The following is a 16,932-nucleotide window of genomic DNA, read 5'->3' as shown; positions in this document are numbered from 1 at the left end:
AGTAAAAGTCAAAATTTAACAGTTGCAAAGTACCAACACAGCAGAATCCACTATTCTTTGGGCCTCCTTATCTCGAGAGACAATGGATACGCGCCTGGAGGTGGTCAGTGGTTTGTGAAGCAGCGCCTGTAGTGGCTATAAAGGCCAATTCTAGAGTGACAGGCTCTTCCACAGGTGCTGCAGAGAAATTTGTTTGTCGGGGCTGTTGCACAGTTGGCTCTCCCCTTGCGCCTCTGTCTTTTTTCCTTCCAACTACTAAGTCTCTTCGACTCGCCACATTTTAGCCCTGTCTTTATGGCTGCCCGCCAGCTCTGGCGAACGCTGGCAACTGACTCCCACGACTTGTGATCAACGTCACAGGATTTCATGTCGCGTTTGCAGACGTCTTTATTGCGGAGACATTATAGAATCCACTACATTACAACTTAAACATACTGTTGCTTCAAATTCAGAAAACACTGAGATGCAACATATCACTAACTCTCCTAAAGCACTGAAACTGGAACAGTTGTATGTGCGATTGAATCAAAACCCGAATGGAGCCTTTACATACTCACCGTTACACAGGATGCTTCACATTAGAACAGGAAGAGCTAGCAAGCAGAGATTCACCTCAGGGTTATAACTCTGCTACCCTTAGATCTCAGAAGACCAAAAGGTGATTAGCAGATAGCTTTGTTCAACTGTGATACCTATCTAATTAAAGTGGTGGTTTCTTAGACCTCATTATAGATGCTTGAAAAGAACTGTACGTGTCTAGTTCCAAGCATTTTCATTGTGATTATTTTGCATAAAAAGTAAGCAGACTATCCCCGTAAGTTTGAGAAAGCTTCACTGAAACATATCTTCCTTATCAGTTTCTGTATTTCTCAAGACAGGCTATTAAAATGTCTTGCTGCTTCATAGGGTTTCTATGGCTGTGTTCCAGTGTGCGTTAAGTTTGTATTCTGGTTACTGTAAACAAGTCAAAGTCAAATGTGTGAATCAAATTTTATATTCATATAATAACAAGGGGTCGGGGCAGGTTGAAGAGAATATTTTCAGATTTTTTCTGACTAATTGGCTTTTGGTTATTTGTGTGTGTTTTTTTTGCCTTTCCCTGTAAAGTACTTGGACCAGTGTGGGCAGAGAATGTCTTAATCTTGAAACATTAAACCATCATGACTATATGGCACAGGCTAGATTGACTAGGAACATAGGAGTGAGAATAGGCCATTCAACCTGTCAAGCCTGCTCCACCATTTAGTTAGATCATGGCTGATCATCTACTTCAACACCCCTTTCCCGCATTATCCCCATATCACTTGACGTCATTAGTATCTTGATATCTATTGATTCCTGTTTTGAACATGCTCAATGATTGAGCTTCCACAGCCCTCTAGGGTAGAGAATTCCAATGTTTCATTACCCTCAGTGAGGAAATTCCTCCTCATCTTAGTTTTAAATGGTCTATCCCTTATTCTGAAACTATGTCCCCTGGTTCTAGACTCACCAGCCAGGGGAAACAACCTATCTACATCCACCCTGTCACGCCTTGTAAAAATTTTCTAAGTTTCAATGAGATCAGCTCTTATTCTTCGAAACTCTAGCGAATACAGGCCTAGTTTCCTCAATCTCTCCTCATAAGACAATCCTGCCATCCCAGGGATTCATCTGGTGACCTTTCGTTGCACTCCCTCCATGGCAAGTGCATCCTTCCTTAGATGGGGAGAGCATTTGAAGAAAGGAAATGCAATAATCAAGGGGCACTTTAATATTCAGACTGGACAAATCAAATTGGCAAAGGTCGTCTTGAAGATGAGTTTGTAGAATGCTTTCATGTTGTGGATAAAGCTATTTTAGATCTAGGGTTTTGATGAGACCACACCTGGAGTACTGTGTGCAGTTTTAGTCTCCATATCTAAGGAAGGATATATACTTGCCTAGGAGGCGGTACAGCAAAGGTTCACTAATTGGATTCCTGGGTGAAATGGTTGTCCTATGATGAGAGGCTGAGTAAATTAGGCCTGTACTCTCTGGGGTTTTGAAGAATGAGAGGTGATCTCATTGAAACATACAAGATTCTAAAGGGGCTTGGTAGGGTAGATACTGAGGTGGTTTCCCCTGGCAGGAGAATCTAGAACATGGTCACAGTGTCAGATAAGGAGGTGACCATTTAGTACTAATGTGAGAAATTTCTTCCCTCAGAGGGTTGTGACTTTTTGGAATTCTTCACCCCAGAGGGTTGTGGATACTCCATTACTCAGTATATTCAAGGCTGAGACATATGGATTTTTGGTTTCGCGAAGAATGAAGGGCTTTGGGGAGCGGGTGGGAAAATGAAGTCATGATCGTATTAAATAGCGGAGCAGGCTCTCAGGGCCGTATGGTCTACTCCTGCTCATAATTCTTACGTTCTTTTTGGCTGTTTCAATGGGTACATTTGTAGCTTGAGGTGGTACTAAGCAGTATAAATTAAGAGCAGCCCAGGTTTGATTCCTGCTAGTAAAACTTCAACCAAAGGGGTAATGGGGATGTCACAGTTAATTAGGGGAATGGGAACTGTGTTCAGTATTCCTGCTCTGACTTTGCTATCAAGTGATCTATGCTGTGCCTTTTTTTTTTTAGAGATACAGCACTGAAACAGACCCTTCGGCCCGAGTCTGTGCCGACCATCAACCACCCATTTTCCTAATCCTACACTAATTCTATATTCCTACCACATCCCCACCTATCCCTATATTTCCCTACCACCTACCTATACTAGGGGCAATTGCTAATGGCCAATTTACCTATCAACCTGCAAGTCTTTGGCATGTAGGAGGAAACCAGAGCACCCGGAGGAAACCCACACAGACACAGGGAGAACTTGCAAACTCCACACAGGCAGTACCCAGAATTGAACTCTGGTCGCTGGAGCTGTGAGGCTGCGGTGCTAACCACTGCGCCACTGTGCCGCTGCAGTTATAGGCATTGAAAGGAGAAAAATAAAACTTGGCTTTGATAGCCTCACATTGAATAGCTTGTTCAAAGCCTATTCTAGGCTGTTATTTGAAGAATGATCTTTTGGGTGAAGTATTTTAAGACTTTTGGTAGTCTTGATATCATAACCCAGCATGTCACTATCTTCAGTTGGGGGAAAATAAGGGGACACTTTTTGGAGGAAAAATTATTTGTATGATAATTGACAAAGTTAACAGGGTATGCGAGAAAAGATTTGATTACAAAACACAGATGCACTGATAAAACCACACTGATTTCAAACTAATTTTATTTTAAAGGTGTGGATCTTTTTACAAAATGTTGAACTAATCATTAGGTATTGTCTTAAAGGAACGGTAATGCCTAACAAAGGAAATGTATGGTAAAACTTTTTGTTTCACAAAGGTAGAGAGGCCAAAGAACTTTGTCATTTGCATCATTGCAGTGTCGTCTGTGGCTCAGTTGGTAGCACGCTTGCCTGAGTCATAAAGTTGTGGGTTCGAGTCCCATCCAAGACTTGAGCACAAAAATCAAGGTTGATTCTCCAGTGTTGTACTGAGGAAGTGCTGCACTGTTGGAAGTGCCGTCTTTCAGATGAGATTAAACTGAGGATTCATCTGCACCCTCAGATGGATGTAAAAGATCCTATGGCACTATTTCAAAGAGCTGAGGAGTTACCCCCAGTGTCCTAGCCATTAGTTATCCCTCACTCAGCATTACACAAACAGATTATCTGATCATTATCACATTGCTGTTTGTGGGAGCTTGCTGTGCATAATTTGGCTGCTGCGTTTCCTACATTACAACAATAACTACACTTCAAAAATGCTTTATTGACTGTCGAGCACTTTGGAATGTCCAGTGGTCCTGAAAGGCACTATAAAAATGCAAGTCGTCTTTTCCTCTTTCATTTTCACCAGAGTGGTGTTCATGTTCAAATAAAGCAATATTGCATCAACTTAAGTCATGGCATGCATAAAGATACTTGCCAAGGACTATTCAGGGTGAGAGTGTTTAAAAGGAAGTGACGAAACAATAGGTTATGGATGTTATTTTCTCATAAGTCAAATATGGCCCTGTGGATTATTATGGTTCGCACAAGCCTGTACAAAAACAATCAATTCTGTCAACAATTTCTATTCCTTTGCAAATTATTGTTATTCAATAACCTATTTCTTTGTTTCTTTCTGTCTGTCCTTCAATTCACACAACTCTGCAGAAGCAAGATATTCTAAATCAAGTAAGCATGTTACTGTTTTTGCTTTTGTCTTCTATGTTTGTTGCCTATATTTTACCTTTCACACTGCATTTAACCGCTCAACATTTTTATGAAGATTTACAAAGACTTCAGTCCTGTTGTTTGCAAGTGGTAGAAAGGCATGTCATTATCTGCAGTTCTTACAGTTTTCTAACTGTTAAATCATTGATTTGTATTAAAGTGCCACAGTGGTAAGAAGTAAACATGTTTGAGTTTAATGAATGATCAGCAAAGCAGCTCCACTCTAGCCATTTTTCAATTGCGACATGAAAGGTTTAAATGCAGGCTGTGCTGTTACTTCAATATTTTTTACATTCCCTGGATAGACTGCAAAAGTGCATGAATAAATTGTCAATGTAGAATGTCAAGGATTCCAATCTGAGTAGAGACTTGATGTTCCATCAATAAAAAAGTGAATTATGTATGGTTAAGACATGCTTTTATTTTGTGTTGGTGTTACGACAGAGGCGGGAGGAGTGCACTGTTCTAGTTCCACTTCTGCACAGGTCACAACATATATTCAGGCTCCGGCTTTCGATTTGGGTCGGGTCGGGCCGGCCTTGCAGGGTCAGTGCTGTGCCAGTAAGTATTAAAAATAAAAAAGTTACCTGAGCTGGGAGTCTGGGACGAAACTGAGTCTGCGCAGTGAGCGAGTGACGTCACCATGACGTCATCACGCATGCGCGACAGCTTCGTGGAGGTTCTGAGTCGGGAGGTAAGTAAACGGATGGGCGGGTTGGGCTTGGGGCAAACGCAGAGGGACTCGGGCTGCGACGGGCTTGGGTCCACGGTGCTTCGGTCGGGTTCGGGCCGGGTTTGTTTTCCCGACCTAAAGTAGGCCTCTAGCGTGCAGGGAGTTAAATCCTTTAAAAGTGGCATTGTGTCAGGATCCCAACATCATCCTGCATTTATTTCCCAATCTGTCAGCAACTCAGCAGGATCAACCAGGCGAGTGCACAGTCAGGGAGTGCTTCTTCAGTGAAACTGAACGGCCGCAGCCATGGCCAGGTGAGAGGCTGCTGCTCACAGCACTTGTTCTCAGAGTGTGCTTTCACTGCTTGACAGGATCGCCAACTTCTTGGAAGTCAGTTCACCTGTCTTGCACATCCTTCGACCTTGATCTGCACTTCCCTGATGTCAGTCTTCATCATGGAATGGGAGCAGCTGATGCAACTTTACCTTGCACTTCTGATGAGGAACAAGAGGAACAGCAGCAGCACCAGTTGCCTTTTCCTCAGCCATATGTTACTTCACAGGGCAGATGGGATGGACAGAGATCCAGTTCAAAGGAGACAAGACCCCCAACACAGCAGGGGATCAGCCCCCTTGACATGTGAGTACCAGTGCCTCATGAGGCTCAGGCATTCATGGCAAGTTGTTGCTGGCATCTGCAGCCTCCTGGAACAAGAGCTGCTTCTCAGTGGGCATTGCCAGTGCCCATCAACGTGACTGTCCCCGGATTTATGCACTCTCTTCTCCTGCAAGGGGAGAAGGAAGAGAGTAATGAGTGTTGGAAATGGCTTGTGTGGTGAGGAAGGAAGGACAACATTTGTGAAGAGTGACTGTGAAGCATGGGTGCAAGCGGGCAATAGGATGAGGATGATAGCGAGTGTTGGTTGTTCAGATGGGGATTTGAGAAGATGCCTGAAGAGAGAGGAATGAGTGGAGCTGCAGGGTTGTTGATCGGGGAGTGTTGTGCAGAAGAATACTGGGAAAGTCGGGGTGTGGGGCTTGGCATCTGAAAACGTTATGCCACTCACCTTTCCTGCCCTCCTGAAGTCCTTGATCCTCATGATGCACTGCCTTCGGGTTGAAGGGACCACACTTCCACTGCTGACTTCCTTGGCCTCTTCTTTCCGTCCTTGGGAAACATCACCTCACTTCAGTCCCTCAGATCCTGCAACAGGACCTCCAGCTGAGAGTGAGAAAACTGGGAGGCAGTCATCTCAGGTTTCCTCTCCCTTCATGTAGTTGCTTCAGCCTCAGGAATCGTTGTTCACTACTTGAGCCATTCTAACTCATGACGGAGTCCCTTTAATTAGAAATCCTTCCTTTGATAGAACTGATGCATCATCCCACCTGCCCTCTCCTATTCATTCATCAATGAGTTGGACTAAACTTTCAATTTCAAATACATACAAACTGAAGTGCATTGTATGTACAGAAAGATATCTTCTGACTTTTCAACTTAGAAAAAGCTCAGCTGAAGATTCAAATTGGAATTCTAACATAAAAGTTGTTACAGATGAGTAATTAGTGTTACTTCTCATGTTTGAAGTGGGTCAGCCTTGGTCTCTTTCTTTTCTTTTCGCACATAAATATCTTACTCTTTAAAAAGAAGCATCCACGTTCAAAAACAACCAAAAAGATTCTGGTAAAAGCTGAGAAACATTTTCCATTTGGTGTGAGTAAAAAAAAAAAACAACTCACATGATCCTTGGAAATTGCATGTCTACTTTTCCATTAATCCTTAACGGTGAGAGGCCACCTTTACAAAGTTCATGACGTAACTCTGACATAAGTGGATTTGTTTTCACAACTTTTTGCTTTCTAATATCAGCTATCAAAAGAAGACTCTGTAGGCTGTTTAACATTATTATCTGTTTGATTTTCCAGTTCTTTGGAGGCTGCAATCATGATTTATTTCAGAAGGAAGTACGTAAGAGTTTGAGGTTTTGAGTTTGAGATTAGATTAGAGATGCAGCACTGAAACAGGCCCTTCGGCCCACCGAGTCTGTGCCGACCATCAACCACCCATTTATACCAATCCTACACTGATCCCATATTCCGACCACATCCCCACCTATCCGTATACTTCCCTACCAAGACTAGGGACAATTTATAATGGCCAATTTACCTATCAGCCTGCAAGTCTTTGGCATGTGGGAGGAAACTGGAGCACCCGGAGGAAACCCACGCAGACACAGGGAGAACTTGCAAACTCCACACAGGCAGTACCCAGAATTGAACCCGGGTCACTGGAGCTGTGAGACTGCGGTGCTAACCACTGCGCCACTGTGCAGTCATGTAAAGTTACACTGTCATGTAAAGTTAGATGTTACATAATTTTTAAATAGAATAGGCATGTTATGTACAAAAATGTCACACTTAATAGTCAGATTTATTCAAATTAATTTAAATGTATGATGCAAGATTTTTGTAGTTGATTTGGTAACAGACAAGTTTATTACACCTCAAGAACATTTCTAATTGGATAGAGATTTCACAATAACATTGTGATAGAATTCTTTAAGTTTTCTTTTAAATTTTGACAGCTTGATGTCAGTGCATTTGTAGCTATCTCAGATTCTGAGTGTTAAGTGAATTTTATAAGCATTGCTTAAAAATGTGAATGCTTGTCACTGATAGAGGTTGTTCTTTTCTGCAGACAATGCAGCTTCTCAAAAACAGTTTAAATGAGTTGCAGCAGGAACTTTTTTGGATTCTTGTGATCTTAACAGTTGCCTTTAATATAAACTGACCAGCCAAAAGAATTAGTAATCAATGCCTGATCCATAGCTTTAATCAACATTTTCAGTTACCTTTTCCTTGTATCACTTCTATGTCATACAAACGACAATTGTATGTGTTTTTTGTGTCACCTTATACAGCATTAATTTCTTGATGATGACTGAAATCTTTCTTAGAATATTTGCATTTACAATGCAGTTTTTTAATGTTCATATGAAAATATTAAGCATCACAAAAATACAAGTCGCCCGAACAGGAAAATTTACAATCGGTTGTTTGTGCATTACAACACAAATATTTTTGTGACAGTAATATTCATTAAAACAGTGTCAAAAACTTGTAGCCCAGGATAGGGAATATTTTAAAATAAATTTCATTTGTGACTCAGCTTGGTACTGTGTACTATTTTGTATATTAGTGAATGAATTGTTGGCTTTGTATGCTCTTTGCTTAAATGTAATTTTTCCTTGTCATCAGCCTATAGATTATGAAGGCTTCAAATTATTCATGAAGACATATCTGGAGGTGGAGATCCCAGAGGAGCTCTGTCAGCATTTATTCATGTCTTTTAAAAGGAAGACGTGCCAAAATTCACCAGAATCCCAAAGGCAAAGCTCAAGCACTTCACAGTTTAATCTATTGGGTAAGGACTAGAGCTATTTTGGTATTACATTGACATTCAAATGGCTAGGTTTGGTTCATCTCAAATAATTGGACCCAAATGCTGTTGTAGAAAATGGGGATTTAACTATTGGGTTACAGGAATATGGGAAACTTAACATTTGCAAATGCAAGGAAAGGTATAAATTAACAATACTGTTCTGCATTTGGTCTTGATTTGATAGTTAAAGACTAAATTTAAATGTTTCACTAAACAGCCAAGATCATAATGGTCTGCATAAATTTACAAGGCAATCAATGTGTTTTATTCAGAGCATCAATACAATTCAACTTTTGAGACAAATTCATCAATGCACTGTTACATGAAAAAATGTCATTTCATTGACGGTTACTGTAACGTATAGTAGTACCTGACCATCTGTGTTGTGGGGCATTTGCTTTCTCCCTTTGTCCAAGTAGATATTATCTAGAAAATAACTAACACCAAAGTGAAGAATTATTTTTCATGAAAGAATGTTGAGATTTAACATCTCTTGCACCAATGCGGAGTTTTATTTTTTGGAGTCAGAGCACTCATTTGGCAGATCTCTTGTGTGTTTGATGTACCATGTAAGAAAGATTTGACTTGGTTATTTCTATGGCATGCCCAGGTCAATATTTCTATTTTGAATTATCATTTGGCTGCAAAACTGCTGTTTCAGGGTATTTTCACCAGCCAATGAAATAACCATTGCTTGAATTTCCAGAAAGGATGTTAGATTTGGGAGGAAGGAAGGTAAAGGCCAGTAAAAAGTTTTTAAATTAGAAAAGGGATAGGAAGGATAGTTCAGGTCAGATTGGATAGAAAAAGTAAAATCAAAGTTAAAAAAGGAAGAGAGTAACCGTTGAGAAATTGTGCTTTAGGCACTACCGATAAAGGGAAAACTAAAACACGCAAAGTAATTAAATGGAGAGAGAGAAATGATAAATGTAAGTGAAGCGCTGGAGCAGAAGGACAGGTTAGGGTGTGTGATCCAATTAAGTTCTTTATACAAACACATGGAATATAAGGAGCAAATTGACCGAATTGCAGGTGCAAATTCAACTTGGAATGGTATGATATGGTACTCAATACTGAGAGATGGCTTCAGGATGGTCAGGAAGGGGAGGTCAATATACCAGGTTATAAAGTCTGCAGGAAAGGTAGGAAAAATGGTAGAGGGGAGGATTTGTCTTGGTGATTAAGGATGATATCAGTTCAATGACCTGAAACAATGTAATGAGAGGTAAGCAAGCAGTGGGGAATTAAGAAATAGAAAAGCATTTAAGCCTGTAGGGGGAGTTGTGTATAGTTCCCCTGGTAGCAGCTGTGAAGTGGAGATTGTAATAATGTAGGAATTAGACAAACGTAGTAAAGGCAGAGTGGTTTTAGTGGGTGATTTTAACTTTCAGATAAATTAGGATAAGTAAACAAGCACATGTCATAAAGTAGTGAATTTCTTGAGTGTGTGTCAGATAGTTTTCTGCAACAATATGTCCAAGAGCCAACAGGGGGCAGGCCACATTAGATTTATTAATGAGCCAGATTTAGTTAACAGCATAATGGTGTGTGAACATTTATCTAAAAGTGATCATAATATGATCAAGTTCAAACTAATAGTTATGAGAGAGAAATAGCTACTAAGATTCCAGATTTAAGTAAGGCAGACTTCAGTGCAATTAAACAGACAGTCCTCAGTAAACTGGGAAAATTTGTTAACGGGCAAAAAGACAGAAGATCTGTGGGAGTTGTTCAGAAAAAATAGAATGTTACGGAACCACTTTATACCCCTAAAGGTCAAGAGCTCTACTTGCCAAAGAAAAATGCCATGGACGACTAAAAAGAGACAACTTAAAACTAAAAGGGGAAGCATATAAAAATGCAGAAAGTAACACAAATCCTGGGAAATAGGAGTGCTACAAAGAATAGAAATGCGTGACAAAACAGCTAGCAAGAGCTACAAAAAGAGAGTGTGAAAAGACACTTGCAAAGGACATTAAAATAAACAATTTTTTTTTTACAATTATATTAGAAAAAACAGGCTGGTTAAGAACAATGTTGGCTCCTTGAAAACTGATAACGGTGATATCAGTGAAAATAAGGAAATAGTAGACATGTTGATTACTTACTTTGCTTCGGTATTTACAGTATTGGAAGAGGTTAAGCATGTCAGGCATCCGAAGGAAACCAATATTGAACCAGGGACAGGGATTCACCCAAATTAATGTAAGCAAAATAACGGTAATGAAGCAAATAATGGCACTAAAGAGTGAAAAATTCCCAGGACTAGCACAGTTCCCATCCCAGAGCTTTAATGAAAGTAGGTGAGAACATTGTTCTGACTATAATCTTTCAAAGTTCTCTCTTTGGGAACAGTGCCTTTGGATAGGAAAATTGCACGTCACTTCGCTATTTGAGAAAGGTGGCAGGGGAAACTGAGGAATTATAGAACTGTTACCCCAACATTTGTTGTTGGGAAATTACTAGTGTCTATAATTAAAGATAGAGTGACTGAACACCTTGAACATTTTCAGTTAATTAGAGAGAGCCAGCATGGATTTGTAAAGGATAGGTCATGCCTGATGAACCTGATCTGAATTGTTTGAAGAGATGACTAAGGTAATGGAATGTCTATGGATGCTATTTATATGGACTTCCAGCAAGCATTTGCTAAAGTGCCTCGTCATGGAATTGAAGGCAAACTGTTAATCTGAGAGGGAAATTGGCTGAGTGGCAGGAGATAGAGAGTAGGGATAATAGTTAGGTACTCTTAATTGGCAAGATGTGACTGGTGGTGTCCTGCAAGGATCTGTGTTGGGGCCTCAATGATTCACTCTACTTATGAACAACTTAGATGATGGGATTTAAAAAAATACAGGTTTGCCAATGCCACAAACATAGGCAGCACAATAAACAGTGTAGATGGAAACATAAAATTACAGAGATAGTTATAGGTTAAATAAATGGGCAAAACTGTGTCAAATGTATTTCAATGTAGGCAAATGTGAGGTCAACCACTTTAGACTGATAAAAGATAGAACAGTGTACTTTCTAAATGGTGAAAAACTAGAAAGAAGTGGATGTCCAAAGTGACTTGGGGGTCCAGGTACATGAATCATTTAAATGTTGTGGATAGGTACAACAAAAATCAAAAAGACTAATGGAATGTTCGTCTTTCTATCTGGTGGAAGTCGTGCTACAGCTATACAAAGCCTAACTGGACCATACCTGGATTATTATGTTCAGTTCTGGGTACCACACCTTAGGAAGGGTATATTGACCTTTTGAGGGAGTACTGAATAGATTTACCAGAATAATACCTGGACTCCAAGGGTTACATTGCAACGAGAATTTAGAAGGTTTGAGGTTGACTTGATCGAAGTTTTCAAGATAATAAAGGAAGCCATTAGGGTAGATAGAAACTATTTTTGCTGTTGGGGAGTCTAGGACTTGGGGGCATAGTCTTAAAAATTAGAGCCAGACGTTTAAGGAGTGAAATTAGGAAACACTTCTACACACAAAGGCCGGGATTTTATCTTGGTGACAGGGATCTTGGCCATCATCTAAAGCTCCTCTAGGCAAGGCCTGCCAGATTATGTACCAATTAAGCACTTAGATGGACAGCGGCGGGCCTTCCCTGAGATTAAGGACCCCGAAGACACAAGTCTTGCCTGCTGAGAGCTGTTGGCCAATCAGAGGCTGGCATGTCTTTTACTGAGCAGTGCCAACGTGGAGGTGCTGGAATCAGGGGTTTAGTGGGGTGTGGGTTAGGGTGTAGGGAAGTCGGCAGCAAGGACAGGCGAGTGACTCTCAACGCCGCCCCCTCACCCCCCCACTGGAGTCTGCAAGCAACAAGAACGGGTTTGCTTGACATGCTCCCTATGTGGCAACAGATCTGCCCACCGCTGGGTTAATACTGGCGGAGGTGGGATGGGGTCCACTTAAGGGCCTCAGTTGGCGGTGGCGCAGGAAGGCCGTTCACAGGCCTTCCCACCCCAGACTTAATTTGGATGGAGGCAGGAGGGTGGCGGGGTACTCCACCTGCCACCAGCCTGCCCGATTATTTCCCCGCCCCGCCTCCAAAGTCACTGTGGGGAGAGCATAAAATTCCTTCCAAAGTTTAGAACACTCTTTTACAAAGGACAAGTGTTGCTGTATCAGTTGTTAACTTTAAATCTGAGATTAATAGATTTTTGTTAACTAAAGATATTAAGGGATATGGGGCACATTGGTCACAAATCAGCCAAGATCTCATTGAATGGTGGAACAGGCTCAAGAGACTAAATGGCCTACTCCTGTTTCCACGAGGAAACAGAAATTCTCCCCTATCCACCTGTTTTGAAGGCATCAGCTTGCTGTTGAAGTGCAGACCCGTCGGCATCAGGCATTGTCCTCACCTCAAGTTGTCATTGTGTGCTCTTTGACGGTGACTTGAAAGGCTATTCAGCAGCAGGTGGGGCATCAGCATTGAGTTCATTCCTGTCCCCACCTGATGTCCAAACAAAAGTTCTGGCAGTTACTCACTGAATAAACTACCTGAGCCATAGGAAAGAATATCTTTAATTGAACAAGAATCTCATTTTAAACATTAATTTTGGTTGTTATGGTCTATTTTTATTACCATAATAGCATATATTTAAATATCACAGTGGTGCACTGAAAATTTACAAAACCATTCAGCCCAGGGAGTTCCTTAGATTGCCACTCAAACCTACTAATTAAAAATAAATTTGTTGTCGGTTGTACCAATGTTGGAACCCACAGATGTTCAGCTTCAAAATGTTAAAATATCAACAGATGACAAAGTGGTTAATTAACAGAAAGATACAGAAACGTTAAAGGTTATTGGCAGTCAGTCAGTCAACAATCTCATAGGCCTAGTAACTCAATTAACAGGATTCATGAATGAAGTAAATATGCCAGCAGTAATTCCAATCTGAAAGTCTTGCTGGTTAAGGAGAAATATCAGCATCAATTTGTGGGTAAAGACATGCAAGTTTCAAAATGTGTTTCACCTGCGAATTAATGTGTTGTCACAGTTTCATACAGACAGCATGTTTAACTATCTGAGCTCTCCCTCACAATGGTACAGGGACTAAGCAATTTGCAAAATGGGATGGGGAGAAAACAATAATCTAGGTGGAATGATTTGAAGTTTCCTGGAATCAGTGTAAAGTTTACACTGTTTGCATGTACAGTAATAGTGCTTAATTTATGTTTTGCCAGTGATGTGAATGATATTGTGATTGTGATGCAAAAACTCCTGTTGCTAAGGCACTGGGGTGAAATTAGACATCGGCAATAGCACAAAATAGTCGAATAGTGAATCGACCACCTGTTTTGCACCATTTTTGATTGTCTTTTCCATTGTCTGTTGTGAATAATTGACGTTCATGTTTTGTAGAAGATGCCTACTCTCCATAATATTTGATATTGCTGTCTTTTACCATGCCTAACGCTGCTCCCACCATTGCTCAGTGTCTGGTTATTGTTCATCTATGAATCACATTCAAACATGTTATCACATTAAACGTACCATTTAAGTTGAAGTTGTTCTGGTAATATCTGATCAGATAGGTCTGATCAGTATTTTAATAAAGCAATTAGCCTCTTTTTGACCCAAGCTCCTATTAAAGGTTCTGCGTAACACAATATTGTATCAAACCAAATCTAGAATTGCCCGCGTTCTTTGCGTGTAAGTTTTTCTCTAACTACAGAGTATACCTTTGTGACTTCTTGGCCTTCTGATCTTCAAGTACGTGTTTTCTGAATTTGGGCCAATAACATTTAAGTAATATCACCTGAAAGCCAGAATGTCCTTCATCAGTTCAAAACTAATACAAAATATTTATAATCTGAAAATTTCAAGTTTAATCAACAAAATCATTTTTGGAAAGAAATATTTTTAAGTAAATCTTAAAAGCTTGCAAAGTATAATGCAAAATGTATTTGATGAGCATGATTAGCTGCATCCAAAACATCTTGTCCGCACAAACTGGGGGAAACTAAAGGAGTATTCTAAATTGATACTGCCTCACAGTATAGAAAGGATATGAAATGTTCTCTGCACAAAATCACTGTCAGTGTGTCACACTAGCTTTGCATTATGCCGAGTTTAACTTTTTCAGGTTTTATCAGGTAATTTGGCATTTAATATTAGCAGTTATATTGCGTTTAAAACTAAAATCAGAGGGCTTACTTATTTTCACCTATCTATAGATGCCATGTTAAAATAGTTCTGATGAAAGGTCACTGACCTGAAACGTTAACTTTGCTTCTCTCGTCACAGATGCTGCCAGACCTGCTGAGTATTTCCAGCATTTCTTGTTTTTATTTCAGATTTCTAGCATCAGCTAGGTGAAGTTTGAACAGATTTTACACACTGTGGAATAAAAGCAAAATATTGTGGATGCTAGAAATCTGAAATAAAAACAAAGTACTGGAGATATTTTACGTGGGGCAGTGGCAGTGAGAAACGGCCCGCCTGCCCACCCCAGGCCAATCAAGGCCCTTAAGTGGCCAATTAACTGGCACCTAAGGGCCTCCGCCCGCCGTCACAGGTATTTTACCCTTGGCGGCCGGACAGCAGAAGCCTCAAGAAGCCTGCCTGGTGAAACCAGGCAGCCTTCCTGCGTGCTGGAGGGCCACTCCTGAAGCCTCAGTAGCCCCCAATGCACAAGACTCCCCCCCCCCCCCCCCCCCCCCGGCCCCCAAATGCCCCCCCCCTTTGCCTCACTGGGGCCCGACTGATTGTCTCCAGTGAGGCCCTAAAAACCTAACTTAGTTCTGGCACCATCCTTCATCTTGTTTGCGATAGCTGGGTGTAGTCCCAGCAGTGGCCACCGCTGCTGGTGGCACTGCTGGGAAGAAGAGCTGCTGGCCCGCTGATTGGCAGGTAGCTCTATTAGGTGGGACTTTCGAAGTTCCGCCCAAGACCAGTTAAAGGCCTGGGGTGTGAAAAATCCCGGTCCAGCTCCACATGCCGAGCAGACGTGGGCTCACTACCAATTATTTGGCCGGTGAGCAGGGCCTCCCACCCAATGAAAAATTCCAACCAATGTTTCAGGTCTGTGACCTTTCATCAAAACTGACAAAGGTTTGAAATGTAATAGGCTTTGAGCAAGTGAAGGGGGCGGGGGTTGGGGGTGGCTGGTGTATGAAGAACAAAAGGAAAAGTGATAGGGCAGAGGGCAGGAGAGGTTAATTGACAAAGATGCCATGGAACAAAGGCAAATGAACTGCTAATAGTTGTAAAAGACAAAGCATTAGCTCAGAGAGAGTGTTCATGGCAGAATAATGAGCAGCTCTGTTCTTGGCACCACTCATTAGGAAGGATGTCTGAGAATTGGTGCTCAGCCTTTGCAAGGTAGAGGTCGGTATGCCAGACAACAACAGCACCACCCTTGTTGGCAGGTTTGATCACAATATTGTGGGTAGACCTGAGAGAACGGAGTGCAGCAAGTTCAGAGGGAGAGAGGTTAGAGTGAGTAAGGGGAGCAGAGAAAATAAGACGGCCAATGTCTCGCTGACACCTGCTCTTGATCTTTTCATTGAGAACTAAGAGAACAGAGGGAGGGCTCCAGGTGGAGGGAGAATACTGGAGGCGGGTGAATGGGTTCGCTTGTTGGGGAAAGGACTCCTGGCCAAAGAAGTAAGCCTGGAGGCAAAGGTAGCAGAAGAAGTGTTCAAAGTCATGCTGAGCACAAAATTCATTGAGGTGGGGCGTAAGGGGATAAAATGAAGTCCTTTGTTAAGTACAGATCGTTCAACGTCAGACAAGAAGGTCAGAGATATTGTGAATATGCGACATGGGGTCAGATAATGAGAAGAGATGGGGTCAGAGGGAAGTGAAGGGTCTAGAGGGGAATTCGTCCCCATGAGCTGCTGGAGCTTGCATTCCTTAACACCTGAAAGAAAGAGAAAAAGTTTTTTGTTAATGCGTCAGATAAGATGAAGGATGAAATGAACATAGGAGTAGGCCATTCAGCCTATCGAGCCTGCCCCACCATTCAATATGATCATGGCTTCCACTTCAATGCCTTTTTCCCCACACTATCCTCATATCCCCTTATGTCATTTGCATTTAGAAATCTTGTCAATCTCTGCTTTAAACATACCCAATGACTGAGCTTCCACAGTCCTCTGGGGTAGAGAATTCCAAAGATTCACAACCCTCTGAGTAAAAAAATTTCTCATCTCTGTCCTATGTGGCTTCCCCTTTATTTTGAAATTGTATCGCCTGGTTCTAGACTCTCCAACCAAGGGAAACATCTTAGCTGCATCTACCCTGTCTATCCCTTTAAGTATTTTGTAAGTTTCAATGATATCACCTCTTATTCTTCGAAACTCTAGAGAATACAGGCCCAGTTTCCCCAATCTCTCTTCATAGGACAGTCCCGTCATCCCAGGAACAAGTCTGGTGAACCTTTGTTGCACTCCCTCTGTGGCAGTAATATCCTTCCTAAGGTAAGGGGACCAAAACTGCGCACACTACTCCAAGTGCAGTCTAATCAAGATTCTATACAATTGAAACAAGACTTAACTACTCCTGTACTCAAATCCTCTTGTGATAAAGGCTAACATACCATTAGCCTTCTTAATT

General features: G+C 41.4%; 1 protein-coding gene across 9 annotated transcripts in view; it reads left to right on the top strand.

Annotated features, from left to right (window-relative positions):
• The window catches only part of LOC137372189 (diacylglycerol kinase beta-like), a 636,709-nt gene that overhangs the window by 132,976 nt on the left and 486,801 nt on the right, over nt 1–16,932 (top strand). For 8 of the 9 annotated variants that reach the window (XM_068035770.1, XM_068035771.1, XM_068035769.1 and 5 more), the window contains exons 4-5: nt 4,181–4,201; nt 8,168–8,333. In XM_068035770.1, the coding sequence (XP_067891871.1) occupies nt 4,181–4,201; nt 8,168–8,333 (187 nt within the window). The remainder of the gene's footprint in view (nt 1–4,180; nt 4,202–8,167; nt 8,334–16,932) is intronic. The other variant, XM_068035767.1, reaches the window with a different exon arrangement.

Source organism: Heterodontus francisci, chromosome 7 (genome assembly GCF_036365525.1).
Source record: "Heterodontus francisci isolate sHetFra1 chromosome 7, sHetFra1.hap1, whole genome shotgun sequence".
Lineage (NCBI taxonomy): Eukaryota > Metazoa > Chordata > Chondrichthyes > Heterodontiformes > Heterodontidae > Heterodontus > Heterodontus francisci.
The sequence above is the reverse complement of the archived record's forward strand: the minus strand, read 5'-3'. Positions and strand labels throughout refer to the sequence as shown.